The sequence below is a fragment of the Microtus pennsylvanicus genome, chromosome 13 (assembly GCF_037038515.1).
Source record: "Microtus pennsylvanicus isolate mMicPen1 chromosome 13, mMicPen1.hap1, whole genome shotgun sequence".
Taxonomy (NCBI): domain Eukaryota; kingdom Metazoa; phylum Chordata; class Mammalia; order Rodentia; family Cricetidae; genus Microtus; species Microtus pennsylvanicus.
Window position 1 is genome coordinate 21,686,695 of NC_134591.1, and position 15,835 is coordinate 21,702,529.

General features: G+C 38.9%; 1 protein-coding gene across 1 annotated transcript in view; it reads left to right on the plus strand.

Moving 5' to 3' along the window:
• Positions 1–15,835, plus strand: part of Ccdc171 (coiled-coil domain containing 171) — a 332,057-nt gene that overhangs the window by 267,159 nt on the left and 49,063 nt on the right. The window contains exon 25 of the mRNA XM_075944990.1: positions 12,507–12,659. Within this exon, the coding sequence (XP_075801105.1) occupies positions 12,507–12,659 (153 nt within the window). The remainder of the gene's footprint in view (positions 1–12,506; positions 12,660–15,835) is intronic.

Sequence of the window (15,835 nt, forward strand, 5' to 3'; positions counted from 1 at the left end):
AAAACATCATCTTAAGTTATTTTTAAGTGAAAACTTTATTATAAAGAACTTAAAAATAAACACTACAAAAGTGAAATTAATTAACCCGATCCAAAGTCTATATACTTCAGCGAACTTTTATATGGCTAGAATAGCCACTCTCTGAAGCTGTGAAAGTTCACACTGAATTTACGCTTCTTGTGCACTTAGTCCACCACCCAAAACCTTTTGTCCATCTTTACTTGCAAGTGTTCATTGCAAAGAGTCATTGTTCTGGTCGAGCCTCTGGTTTCTGCCACACTCTTGTGCTGCTTCCTCACCGGGGCTCCTCTTGCATATCCCATTGTTGCCTTGTGTTACGAAGATCTGTAGGACAGGCCCCTTCATGTGCTTCGGCAGATCATGGATGGGGTGGCTCAACTTATAACCCTGGTTCTGGGCCTGGGTAGCTGTAGGGTTGGTTAGTCCGCTAGCTCTCCCTTGCCCTCACCACCAGGGTGAGTTCTCCAGCACAGTGTTGGAAAGTTTACCACTTGCAGCAGTGAGCAAGGGGCAGGTCCAGGTCTCCTGCTTTTGTGCCCTCAGGGTTGGCTCTCCTATACTTACAACATAAGTGCCAAATCTACTGTACCCGAGGCGAGGTTGCCCAGTAGTGAGGGGCCTACTCTCCTGAGTCCTGCAGCTAGTGAAGGGCAGGAATATTTCTCCCACTCTTATGACCCAGCTCTCCCACCAGCCATAGGTGGCAGGGGCAGGCACGAGGGCATCTCTCCGCTGCTTACACTACCATATGGAAGATGAGAGGTGGGGGCCAGATCTCCCACACTCACATTCTTGGACTTGTTTACCTGTGTCCTCATTAGTAGAATCAACCTGCTGTGCTGCCCAGATGAGGTGCAGGGCCCACTTTCTGAAGTGTTGCAGCTGGTAAGGAGGAGGGTTAGCTCCCTTGCCCACCACAGGTGGCAGAAGGAAGGGGAGAGGGCATCTTCTCCTCACTCTCACTACCACCTGGAATATGACGGAGGTGTGGCCACCTATTCCATCCTCACACCCTTAGGGTGAGCTCACCCACACCTCCCTAACAGGGTCGCTCTACTTGATGCTGCCCAGGTGAGGAGCAGGGTCCGCTTTCCTGAGTCTGCACCTGGTAAGCTCCATCATCTGTTGCAGGCAGTGAGGGGTAAGGGTGTCGACTCTCCCCATCCATACCCCCACATGACAGATGCATAGTGGGGACATCTTTCCCATGCTCACAACTTTGGGGCTGGGGAGGTGCAGGGCCTGTTCTCCCAAAGACTACAGCTGGTGAGAGGCAGGGGAAGCTCACCTGCTCTTATGACCTCAGGGCCTGCATTCCTACCTGCCTCAGGTATAGAGGAGTGGGGTGTGGGAGGGCATCTTTCCCCTGTCCATGCCAACATATGGCAAATAAGGGGTTGGACCAGATCTTCCACACTTACTTTCTCGGGTTGGCTCACCCCTGGCTGCCATCAACAAGGTCAGCTCTGCTGTGCTGTCCAGATGAGGTACAGGACTCACTTTCCTGAGTGTTGCAGCTGATAAAAGGGAGGGTCAACTACCTCACCAGCTAGCTAGAGGTTGTAGGTGTGAGTTGGGGAGGGCATCTTTCCCTTGCCTCCATTACTATACTGCAGATGATGGAAGTAGTACCAGCTATGTATTTCTATTTTTGACTCATTCCAGGTGTCAACAAATTTGATATTAAGTTACGTTACCATCGTGAGACAGTCTTCCTTAGGGATGGTATCATAAATATTGTCTATTTTCAGTGAAAAGTTTTGTTGCAGCAAATAACTATAGATTAGAGTTTAGATGTTTCTTTAGAAAGAATTTATTTTACTATTTATAAAAATATACTTGAAATATCTTACCTCTGTCTAATACTGATACTGCTCAGAAAAATTTAATCTTTGATGATCTAATACACTAATTTTCCTAATTTGATATAGTTATTGACATAGCTAATATTTACTTGAGTGTATGTATAGCATTTACTTGTAAGCATAGTATAGTTAATATCTTTTAATGTATTAATTGTCATTTAATTTTCATAAATTCTTTAAAACATAGTAATTATTTTGTGGAAAATAATTATATTTAATACATGTAGTGTATTTGGCATATTTGTTTTACCTGGTGCCTTTTAGAACATAGAATGAAAAATATTTATAAATTTTGGTGAAATGTTAGAGGTTTTTGTTTCCCAGTTACTCAACAGTGTGACAAAATGTTCAATTTTAGGATATTTTTCACTGATTTTTCTCTTAGCATCAGGGCTCTAGTGATTACATTTTCTCTGATGCTCAGTTTTGAAGTCTGACTGCTACATCATCTGGAGGAAGCACATAATATAGGAAACACTTTCCTTAAAATGAAAACATGGTGTCCTGGCTAGCTTTTTGTCAAGTTGATACAAGTTTCAGTTATCTGGGGAAAAGAACATTTTTTTTTTTGGTTAATGATTGATATGCAAGGGCCCTTCACACTGAGTGTGGTACCATCCCCGGACAAGTGGACCTGGATGGTATAAGAAGGCAGGATGAGCAAGCCACATGAAGGAAGCCAGTAAGCAGCCTTCTTCCACGGCTTCCACTTAGTTTCTGCTTCCAGGTTCCTGCCTTCATCCTCTGTCCTGACATCCCTCAGATTATGACCTGAGAATTCTGAGATTAACTAAATCCTTTCCTCCCCAAGTAATTTTTGGTCGTGCTGTTTATCACAGCAGTGGAAAAATAACAGAGGGTATTTTGCATGTTTGGCTTCTCTCATCTTGCTAGTGTCAGTTGTTAATACTACATTTTATCTCTGAATCAATTTTTAGAGATGTTTTAGAAATGTTCCCCTGTTTCTAAAATAGCTATGTGAACCCCTCTGAAGTACAGACTCTATTGTACCTGCTAAGTGCCTGGGGTGAAGGGTGATGTAGGACACTCAGGTCCTGGGCATGCTGTATGTGGTCTCGTGCTCTGTCTTTTCCAAGTGTGAAACAGTGGTGACTCAATATGGAAATAGGGTGTGTAGTGAGAGTGTCAGCTTCAGAGGACTGGTCGGGGTCATGAGATGCTTGTTCCTGAGGTGGGATTTCCTCTGTATGCTGTGAGTACCATTGATAAATAAAGGAACTGCTTTGGGCCTATTGCAGAGCTATAGGGGAACAGAGCTAGGTGGGGAAAACTAAGCTGAATGCTGGGAGAAAGGAGGGGGAGTCAGAGAGAAGCCATGTAGCCCCACCAGAGACTAACAACAGAACTTTAGCTGGTAAGCGACAGCCACGTGGCAATACACAGATGAATAGAAATGGGTTAAATTAATATGCAAGAGTTAGCTTCTAGAGCTAATGGGCCAAGTAGTGTTTTAAATAATATGATTTCTGTGTGATTATTTTGGTTCTGGGTAGCTGGGATGAACATGCAGCCTCCACCTACAAATTACCATGCCAATGTGGTGGGCTAAATTCATGTAAAACCTGAGAGGGCTTGGAAAGGAATTCTTGACACTAAAAAACAAAGTTTAGCTGCGTTTATTTTCCCCAATGGGCTTTGCTTGCTGGTGGCACACTGCGGCTCCTTTAAGAGAGCTTTTCCTGATTCAGTGGTAGCAGGAAAAAAAGCAGCAGGTTTGATATGCCTGCTTTCTGGGCCATGCTGCAGGCTCCAACTCTGACTCTTTCTGTAGATCCTGCTATGGAGCACTTCAATGGGGTTTGTGGGCCCAGGTGCTTGTATGCCCCCTTGGGAAAGTATCTGAAACCATGCCCAAAGCTCAGTGCTCCCTGCCTGGGCAGGTGGCGGGATTAGGGCTGCTAGGAGTGCACAGGCAGGAGAGCATGGCAGATTCCTGCCACCATACACAGAGATATTTCCAGGCAGCGCAATGCTCTGCATGGCATATTTAGCTATTACTCAGATAAAAAGGGTTTAGGTATTGCATGCTCATTCTCAGAGTTAAAGTGCTGAGCACAGCTCCTACCTACCACAGCTGGCAGTAATGGTACCTCCACCATTTTGAAAGTGGAGAAAGGTAGAGCCAGCACCAGAGCTGCTGCAACCAAGCTGCTCACCATTTTAAAAGCTCTTCAAGACAGTAAAGAATTTCAGATACACAACGGGACAGATTCAGATATAAAAGACGTCTACATGAGTTGCAGTGTTAGATAAATGTACATAGGCTTGGGAGCTAGAAGAAAAAGGATAAAGACAGTTATAAAAAGAAGTAAATGGTTTTAAAAACATAAAATCTTTAAAGAGAAAGAGTACAGACAGTCATAGATTAAAGGAGTAAAGATAATAAAATAAATATTAAAAAGTAATAGAGAAAGAATAATAAGCCATGTAACAATGGAAAATTCACAGAGAGTCTGGATTGTGTATATTATTGTGTTTTCTTTGAAATTTTTGACTGTGAAGTAGCTAAGTACAGAGAGGCTTTTAATTTTATTGGCTGCTAAGCTAAACCAGCATGCATATTATAAAGGTATTTTGACTTCAGAATTTGGGTGTAAGGATATGTGTGCTTTGGAAAAGAGGTTCTTCTTTGTTTCCACAGAGGATGAGAACCTATGGATTCATTCCAGGCTAATGTGGTTTGATGCACCAAGATCCCCTGAAAGGTCACCATGAACATCCCCCCAAAATTACATCGCCCAATAAACAGCAGGAAAATGTTTGGACAGAACTATGCCCACATTTCCAAATATTATCTATAAATGTTTGTTTTTATTTAAAGGGGAATATGCTATAGAGATTTGCTTTGGTATGGATCTTGCTCTATTGATACAAATTTAAGATCAATTTTGTTATGTTTGTATATATATTTCAGCACTTGATTAAAGTATTGTGTTTATGTAGCTCACTTAAAAATGTAATGTGTATCTAAGAAATATAGGTTAATAGATAATCATCTATAACAGTCAAGCTTGTAGTCATGTTGGTTAGATTTTCTAGAGGAAAAGATATGTATTTCAGATGGATAGGCATTCTTCAAACCTTTCAAAGACTACAGAGTATGGCATTTAAAATGTTTAAGAATTTAGGACTTTTCATGACAATGAAACACATCTGCTCCTGGTAGCACCAGTCTACTTCAAAAGGAAGATGGACATTGAAGAGGCTCCTTATGGAGTTGGTTAGCCATTTGAGCAAGAAACTGCTCTTTCCTGGACTGCTTGATGAACTGGACATGCAGGACCACAGAAAAATGACTGCTGAACTTGCCTACAGGTGAGAGATGGTTCTTCAGAATTCCTACTTCATGAAAGAGGCTGCTTGACCTTCCGAAGGACACAGAAGAAAGGGACTGACAAACTGCCAATAGAGGCGGAACTGTCTTTGAAATTTCCCGCTTTGTGGAAAAGTCTGCTAGATACTTTGGGCCTGTAAGCTGAAGATGGATAACCTAATGGTACAGAAGAACTTTGGGTGACTGTCCAGGCAGCGAGATGTTTCTGTCATTTCTAGAGTTTTGTAAGTTGCTTACAATGTACTTCCTGTATACTTAGATAATATTATATCCTTCTGGAGTCTTTGATGGAGTTGAAGAATTTATAGTTATAGTTTTCCTTAGTTATGATAAAAGATAAAGTAGATATAAATATTGTAACTGTAATTCCTGCTTGATATATGTTTTGTTATATGTATTTTTACTATTTTAAAGTTAAAACCTTCCTTTTTTATTTAAACAGAAAAGGGAGGGTGATGTGTGATTTCCCTCTGTATGCAGTGATTACCATTGATAAATAAAGGAACTGCTTTGGGCTTATAGAAGCGCTATAGGGGAACGGAGCTAGGTGGGGGAAACTAAGCTGAATGCTAGGAAAAAGGAGGTGGAGTCAGAGAGAAGCCATGTAGCCCCGCCAGAGACAGATGCCAGAACTTTAGCCGGTAAGCGACAGCCACATGGCAATACACAGATTAATAGAAATGTGTTAAATTAATATGTAAGAGTTAGCCAATAAGAAGCTAGAGACAATGGGCCAAGCAGTGATTTAAATGATGTGGTTTCTATGTGATTATTTTGGTTCTGGGTGGCTGGCACAGACAGGCAGCCTCTACCTACACGTTACTTGTTCCCTTCACCCCGCATTAATTTGGATTATTATTTTTGTCTTATGCCAATGGGGCACCTTTGTCTTTGTTAAGGAACTTACTGTTCACTGGCATCCTGTGCCATATTTTTTGGTTCATTTGAGATCTTGGGTCAAACCCAAAACCCTATGCAAGTTGGAGGAACTATTTTCTAAGGCCTTAAATGTTTTGTGTTTGTAAAATGAGATTTGTAGGATCTCATATTATCTATTCATGTTACATCTGAGAATTCAGGAAATACTTTCTATAAATTTAGATAGCAGGATTGCTTTTAAAATATTGAACTGGACCTCTGCTGGAGCAGGCCCAAGTAAGTGACCTCTTCAAGACCAGACCCAAGTGAGTGACCTCTGCAGGACCAGGCCTGAGACAATGACCTCGATGGAACCAGGCCCAGGCCAGTGACCTCTGCAGCAGCAGGGTCAAGCTAGGGATATCCACAGGAGCAGGCCCAAGCCAGCAGCCTCCATGGGAGCAGGCCCAAACAACCTTTAGGATTGCAGAATGACCTCTGGGAGTGCTAAGCAACCTCTGGGAATGCTGAGTGACCTCTGGGGTGACTGGAGCTGTTTCCCCCACTCCACCATGAGGAGCAATCTGAGCCACTGGTACCTGGAAGAGTGATCATCAGAGACACGGCCCCAGTTACAAAAATTGGAGGAAAAGATGGGTAGGCAAGGTAAGAACATACTCAACACCACAAAGAGCAACACAACACCAACAAAAACTAGTGACTGTAAAACAGCAAGACTTCAACATGATACAAATGAAACAGAAGCAAATGACCAAAAAATAACTTTAGGAAAATGTTTGAGGCCCTTGAAATGAAAAATTCTCTCAAAGAAATGGGGGAAAAAACAAACAAAAAATCGGAACAAATCAACACATCTCTTAAAGCCAAGAAAAAGCAACCAAACAGGTGAAAGAAAGAATTCAACTTGAAAACTGAAATAGAGACCATAATGCAAACAGAATTTGAGGGAATTCTGGGAAGAGAAAATATGGGAAAATGATCTGCAAGCATAAACAGCAGAATACAAGAGATGAAAGATGAAAGAGAGAATCTCAAGTATCTCAAGTGCTGAAGATAAAATAGAGGAAATAATTCATTGGTCAAAGAAAATGTTAAATCTAGCAAAAGCTTAACACAAAATATCCAGGAAATATGGGACACCATGAAAGGACCAAACCTAAGAAAAGTAGGGGTAGAAGAAGGAGAAGTCCAGCTCAAAAGCACAGAAAATATATTCAGCAAAATCATAGAAGAAAACTTTCACAACCTAAAGAAAGATATGTATATGAAAATAAAAGAAGCTTACAGAACATATAGAATAAAGAAAAAATGTTAAGAGTTGCAAAGTACAAGTTTGCATTCCCACCAGCAATGGATGAGTGTACCCCTGTACTCCACAAAATTGGAAAACTTAAAGGAAATGGACAATTTTCTGAGTAAATATCACTTACCAAAATTAAATCAAGATCAGATAAGCAAATTAAGTAGACCTATAACTGCTAAAGAAATAGGAACAGTCATCAAAAGTCTCCCAACCAAGCAAAGCCCAGGACCTGATGGTTTCAGTGTGGAATTCTACAGGATTCTCAAAGAAGAACTAATACCAATGCTCTTCAAATTGTTCCACACAATAGAAACAGAAGGAACATTGCCAAACTCTCTTTATGAGGCTGCAATTACCCTGATACCCAAAACACAAAGACATTACTAAGAAAGAGAATTACAGACCAATCTCACTCATGAATATTGATGCAAAAATACTCAGTAAAATACTGGCAAACTAAACCCAAGAACACATCAGAACCATCATCCACCATGATCAAGTCTGCTTCATCCCACAGATGCAGGGATAGTTCAACATAGGAAAATCTGTCAATGTAATCCAACATATAAACAAACTGAAAAATAAAACTCCTCATGATCATCTCATTAGATACTGAAAATGCCTCTGACAAAATACAACATCCCTTCATGATAAAGGTCTTGGAGAGAATAGGGATACAAGGAGCATACCTAACCATAATAAAGGCAATATACAGCAAGCTAACAGCCAACATCAAACTAAATGGAGAGAAACTCAAAGCGATTTCACTAAAATCAGGAACAAGACAAGGTTGTCCACTCTCTCCATCTCTAGTCAATATAGTAGTTGAGGTTCTAGGTAGAGCAATAAGACAACACAAAGAGATCAAGGGGATACAAATCAGAAAAGAAGTCAAATTCTCACTATTTGCTGATGATATGATAATTTACATAAGTGACCTCAAAAGTTCCTCCAAGGAACTTTTACAACTCATAAACACCTTCAGTGGTGTAGCAGGATACAAGATTAACTAGAAAAAAACATCTTTTACACAGATGATAAATGGGCTGAGAAAGAAATCAGAGAAACATCACCCTTCACAATAGCCACAAATAGCATAAAATATCATGGAGTAACTCTAACCAAACAAGCAGAAGACTTGTATGATAAGAACTTTAAATCTTTGAAGAAAGAAATTGAAGAAGATGTCAGAAAATCAAAAGATCACCCATGCTCTTGGGTAGGTAGAATTAACATAGTAAATGTGGCAATCTTACCAAAAGAAATCTACAGATTCAGTGCAATGCCCATCAAAATTGCAGCAAAATTCTTCACAGACCTCAAAAGAACGGTACTCAATTTCATATAGAAAAACAGAAAAAAAAACCCTCAGGATAACCAAAACAATCCTGTACAATAAAAAAAAAAAACAAACTTCTGGAGGTTTCACAATCCCTGACTTCAAACTCTACTACAGAGCTACAATACCGAAAACAGCCTGGTATTGGCTGGAAGACACTTTAGGAAATGCTCAACATCCTTAGTCATCAGAAAAATGCAAATCAAAACAACTCTGAGATGCCATTTTATACCTGTATGAATGGCCAAGATAAAAAACCCTAATGACAGCTTATGCTAGAGAGGATGTAGCGTAAAGGGAAAACTCCTCTATTGTTGGTGGAAGTGTAAACTGGTACAGTCTCTTTGGAAATAAGTGTGGTGTTTTCTCAGAAAATTAGGAAACTACCTACCTCAAGACCCAGCAATACCACTTTTGGGCATATACCCAAAGGATGTTCAATCATACCACAAGGACACATGGCCTGCTATGTTCATAGCAGCATTAGTTGTCATAGCCAGAAGCTGGAAACAACCTAAATGCCCCTCGACAAAATAATGGATAAAGAAGATGTGGTACATTTACATATTGGAGTACTACACAGCAGAAAAAGAACAATGGAATGTTGAAATTTGAGGGCAAATGGATGGATCTAGAAAACATCATATTGAGTGAGGTAACCAGACCCAGAAAGACAAATATAATATGTACTCACTTATGAGTGGATTTTAGACGTAAATCAAAGAAAAACCAGCCTACAATTCATAATCCTAGAGAACCTCAACAACAAAACATCCTAAGAAAGACATACATGAATCTAACGTACATGGGAATTAGAAACCGACAAGATCTCCCGAGTAAACCGGGAGCATGGCGATTGTGGGAGAGGGTAGAAGAGGATTGTGGAGGAAGGGAGGGGAGTGGAGAAAAATATATAGCTCAATAAAAATAATACAAAATATGAAAAAATGTTGAACTGTTTCATCTCAAAATATTAAAGGTTGTAACTTTTGTGACTTAACATTGAAATGATAATATAAGAGCATTTTACTGATTGAAAAATAATTCTCATTTTCATTAAGTTATATGAATGTTTACAGTCATTTATACATTTATATCCTTATATAGCAAGAATATATTTATATATACTTGCATTTATATGTGTGTATACACACATATGTGAATCACTTACCAGAGGTTATGTCATTAGGATTTCAGAGCAGAAGTTAAAATAGAACAATAGTATTACAGTGAGGTTCAGGAGTTTATTATTTTAGAAGCATGTCTTATAAGAGATATAATACAGTACAATACATTACAATACAATACAATACATTACAATACAATATAATACAATACAGTACAATACAATTAGAGGTGTAGGGGAACAGCTTTGCTTCATATGTTCCCTGGTTTCAATCTCATTGCCGTATTGCTCACTTGGTAATATCCTTCTGCTTTACCCTGAAAATTAAAGACAGTATTTGTCCTATATTATTACTATAAAGAGATGTAATAACAGTTGTTGATTGTAGTAAATAACTAATAAACATTATGTATTTTATTTGTATGGATCTCACAATAGTTTTGGATGTAGAGAGTAAAGTTTCTTTTATTCCTATTTTATATAGCAAGGGAGGAGATAAAGGCCCTGGAGATTGTGTTATGTTTTCTGAGAACACAGTGCTATGTATGTAACAGAGCAAGAACTGGGTGGATTTAGTAACTCATTGGAGAAGAGAATGAACTTAGAACAACGAAGAGAGATTGGACATAGGAAGAAACAGATGTAACTGGATGTTTTTGCCACCTCGGTGATAAACGCAAACCTTATGCACTCTACTGCTGAAGTATCCAGCCTCATTTCTGTCTGAGTTTTACAGACTTTTGGCACCTCAGGAAGTACCCATTATTATTAGATATAAACTTATTTTAAAGTGACTCAAGGTGGGGTAGGCTAGGACACACGATATCTTCCCACACCCCAGGTGGCATCATGATTTACTGTTCAGCAGAGAATTTATATTAGGTAGTCTGTTTTATATTTATAGCTATGCTTTTTTCCCTTCCAGCTTGAGAAAAATGTGATTAATACTTTATCCATTAGGTTGGATATTAAGATGATATTTTCCAAGTACTGTTATTCCTTTCTATAAGGTAATTTATACAAATAGGTAGGTTGTAGTTTTTCATTTCTCCTAATTTGTAGTTAATACATGCTTCAGAGGTTGTTACTTCACCCGTTTGCTCAGATACTCACTGTGAACTACACTCTGGGATACAAACTGTAGATATTGAGCCTGGCCTCACAGACTGCTTGTCTGACATACAAGAAAAACATGTAACGTAGTAAATGTCTCCAGTGAATGCGACTACCAAAGCTGGTGTGAGCAGCCCACGGGGAGGGAGGACAGACACTAAGAACAGTTTTGAGGCTTTGTAGACGGTTCTTGAAAGAGCTGCTGTCTCAGAAGGATGTTTGAGGGCAAATAGGAATTTATTAGGGGAAACCTCCAAATTTTCTAGTAACTAGCCTACTTCTGCTTCTCAGACACTGAACACTATTTCTTACTTGTTCACTAAATTATTCTCCACTTGCATTCAGAATTGCTAAAATAAATACCTGGTCTCTCAAGGCCTTTTCAGTTTAGCCCATCAGACCGAATGTAATTTACACATTCTTAGACTCTATCGCTCATTGCATGATATGTCTGTAGTAGGAACATTTCCTTCATAAATGCTATAGTACTGCTTTTGAACATATCTTTGAAATGTTTGAATTAATGTTGATGTACTTAAAGCATTTTGTAAGATTAGTTGAAGAGGGTACAATAGAATCCCTTTGGGTTAAAATTCACTGAAGGTTTCTTTTCTAAGGAAAAGACTATAGAATATGGTTAAACCATGTTGCAGAGCTTAGCAAATCCCCAGTCTGCACTATTTAGGGAAGATGGTAAGAGAGCCAGCAGCTGCTTGTATTGTTATTATTATGCAGATTGTATCTGAGGACGCCTCTGTGTTATATGGTGGACAGAGGACACTTTTCTCTCAGTATAGGAATCAGCAGTTAGTCACAGGATTATTTGAACTCTTTTGTTAGGTAGATTAGAAGTTTTACTAAGTCAGCTCATTATGAAATATTAATATGTTGTTCCTATACCCATGTGTTGTCTCTTATAAGATTGAAATTTAGGTCAAAGTACAACCTGAATCTAATTTTATTACGGAAAGTAAGTGTGCCATATTTAAAACCTGTGTTCTAAATTTTAAGCACAATAGATCACAGTACATCTGATTTAAATAAATCTTTCCCCAAAACTTTCTATCCCTCTGTATATCTGCTCGTCTGTGTGCAAGTCTGTGTGTGCATGTGGGGGTTTATGTGCGCATGTGCACATGTGCAGCCAGTCTTGTTCTTAGGGGCCATTCACCTTGTTGTTTGAGACAGTGGTAAGGTAGGCTGGTGGCCAGTGATCCCCATGAATCCTCCCGTGTCCCCCCAAACTGAAGTTGTAAATGTGCAACACCATGCCTAACTTTTTGCATGGGTGCTGGGGTTGAATTCTGCTTCTCACTCTCGTGCAGCAAGCATTTTCCCCACAGAGCGATCTCCCCATCCCGTTCCTAAGCTTTCTCAGTGACTATTTTCAATATAAAAAAGTTGTTTATTTTTTAATTGTAATGATTTTGCTTTCAAATAACAGACATTATGTTTTGGAGACAACTTCATTTGGATTGTAAGTGACATTATTTTTGTTTCTCAAGGCCATGATTAAAAGTTTCATGGATGTCTACCAGCTTGCAAGCGCTAGAATCTCCACATTAGAGAAGGAAATGACATCGCATCGAAATCACATCGCAACTCTGAAATCCGAGCTCCACACAGCTTGTCTGAGAGAGAATGAAAGTTTACAATCAGTAAGTTCTGACCAAAATGGTTTTGTCTTCTTTGGGTCTTTGGTCCCATGTATATTTCTGTTTTTATTGCTCCTAAGATTATTTGGCTATATCTGTGTGTGAATGTTTGTGTATGTAATTTAGGATAAGTGATCAATCATATAACATAAAACTAGTATGGAGGAACAGTAGAGAGGGGAAAAAAGCAATTAATTTTTCCACTGTATCCTGTCCGGAGATATGCACATTGCTATCACTCTCAGGCACTACAGCAGGGCTCCTTTGTTTGGCAGTGCACCGACAGTTGGGTTTGGTAGTATGCACAGTTACAGCTTATAACCGTCTGAAGATTCAGTGTGTCCCATTAAGACAGAATATTATTAATTATGCGTATAACCAAAATGGTAATTAGAACATGTGATTATTCTCTGTAGAAAACGAGACTTATTCATAATACATGCCTATCTAAAGATGCATGTTGTGATTCATCTGTATGATTAAAATTCCGCTTCAGCACTCATTTTATGTCTTAAAATTTTAGCAGTGATGAAATTTGGGCTAATTTAAAAATAAAAATAAAAAATTCTACTTTTGGGATGTGCATTCGGGGAATTTTATAAAATGAATATATTTGTGATGTAGTGGGATGTGATGTAGTGGGATGTAACAAATGCTCAGAGGGTTGTTAGTAATTGGAGTGGATGTTTTCCTGTTTGGGTTTGGTTATAATGCATGGGGCGATTTCAAAGTAAAAACCACAGTTTTTAGACTCAGCTGTAGACCTCTTGTAAATGATGAGTTACCCTGGCTGACCTTAGGTGGGTGAGAATTGTGGTTCGGCTCTGCTTTCTTTCCCGTTTCAGTTCCACTGCCAGCATTTCAGTGACGCCTTTGGGACTGTGGTGTTTGGATTTGCATACACTTGTGAGCTGTTATGTGGGTGCTGGGAATTGAACCCCGGTCCTCTGGAAGAGCAGCCAGTGCTCTTAACAACCCAGCCATTGGGACTGTGGTGTTTGGAACCGCAGTCACCAACCAACCCCTCCCTCCTTGTCCCAATCTTCTCTGCCTCTCTCTGCCCCACATTTCTCCCTTTCTTGCTTTACTATTTTTGCCATCGCTCCTGTCATCCCCTGACCCATGGGGTATTTTATGCATGAGCTTACGGTCTGTTTGCTCCCTGACCTCCGCTGAACCCCAGATAAGCTCTGTGAATACAAGCACGTTTGAGGTGCTCTTCACTGCCGCAAAGACACCCTGGGCCAAGAGCAGTCTGGCCACAGCTGATATCTAGTGTTTATAAAGACAAATATTAGGAATTTATCTAATAAGTATCAAAAGCAGTTACTTGGGACCTAGAGTGTCAGTTCAATTTTATATGCCTTTATTAGATTCTTAATGAGAGTTTAATGATACTTTGACCTCTACTAAGATAAATTAAGATGAAGGAGGGAACACTGCACGTTTGAACATTTGAATTTACATATTTACCTTTCTTCATGTTTGTTCTCTGCTCTCATTTGTTAGTACTGTGTTGTACTGGTTAGCATCTGGTAACTAGTTGGGCTTTACCAATTCCTATTGATTGCTACTATTAGTCACATAAAACTAATTGCTTGTATTTTAAGAAAGGCAAAACTTGGTGAACAGAAATTGTTTCTTGAATTGTTATTTTTTAAAACAATTTCTTTTTTGATGAAATTGTGTACTCAGCCTCATACCCGAACTGCCAGTCAGGTCTGCACACACTGTTATCACCTCACATGGGAGATGTGTGCCTTCTCGCCATGGTTCTCAAGAAGGGAACACATGCACCGTGAATCCTCCTCCTGGTGATGTGACATACCATCCTGGAGAGTTCAGTGTCTTTATGTATGTGTGCTCTTTTGTTTATGTCTTTTGTTGAGCAGCACTTTTTCCAAAATGTCAAGGCATTTGCACGTGCTCTTTCTAATCTGAACCTCTTAAAACTTTGAGGGAGGGGGTAGGGCAAACCTTAGACTTTATATGGATGAGAGGCAATAGTGTTTGCTGGGTTAAGAGCATGCATGAGCTTTGAGATGTGTATCCATTTGGAATTCTACTAAGTATACATTACAAAAATTACCATGATCCTTTATAACAGAAAATTATAGTTATAAATTATAACACACATGGTAAGTACACCAACTAGTTATCCAATACCAATGATTAGCCCTGAAAACATACATATAAGTAAATTTGCCTAGACTGAGCAGGCTTATTTAGGAGTTTATATTTATAATCTTAGCCATAAATGCATGTAACAATTAATGAAAAAAGAGTTAATGAATTTGAAACAGAAATTAGGAGGGGTATATAGGAAGATTTAGAGAGAGGGATGAAGAATGTGAGAAATAATGTAATTGTATTATAATCTCAGAATAAAAAATCCTTACTAGGATGTAAGTTATTTGTTCTCCCATGATTATATCATAACTGACATACACACATTGAAAGGGCCATCAAATATTTTTCTTTTAACAGATAGCCATAATTCTTAGTATTTGTTTTAGAGATTAAAAATTTTAATGGATTTTATTATTTCTCTTTCATCTTACAATATTTTTATTTAACTTTATTTTTAGAAAATGTTTTCATTGAATATGACACTCCGTATTGACAGTAGTCTTCCCACACTGTAAATGTTTTGCGACTTCCTTTTCTCCTACGTGTTTCTGGTGTGACCTCTCCAGTCACCCAGTCATCAAATGATTGTCTCCTACATCTGTTATCTCATTTTTTCTCTACTTTCATTCCAGATTTTCCTGTCAGTTTTTCCTAGTTTGATTTTAATATGCCAATGCATATTAGTTAGTTATTAGGTTTCTGAGGGTTAGTGGGTGGAGTTTGTCATATTCAGTGAGTTTCTTGAATCTCTACATTTAGACCTCCGTAGATGTGGGCGGTCTTCTGCCATTAGTTCTTAGAATCTCTGCAGAACCAAGTTGCTGCAAAACTGTATTTGAGGTTTCTTTTTCCCTCTCTTTTTCCATTATTTTCTTTCCCAGTAGTTTGAATTGGATGGATTCTGTGAATTCACACAAGTTCACTATATATTTCGTCTGTCATATCTGCTGTGAACACATATAAAAATTTAATTTCAGTCTTATATGTTTTCTACTTCTAAATTTTCAATTTGTTCTTTTATAATTTTCTCTGCTGAAAAACTGTATGCT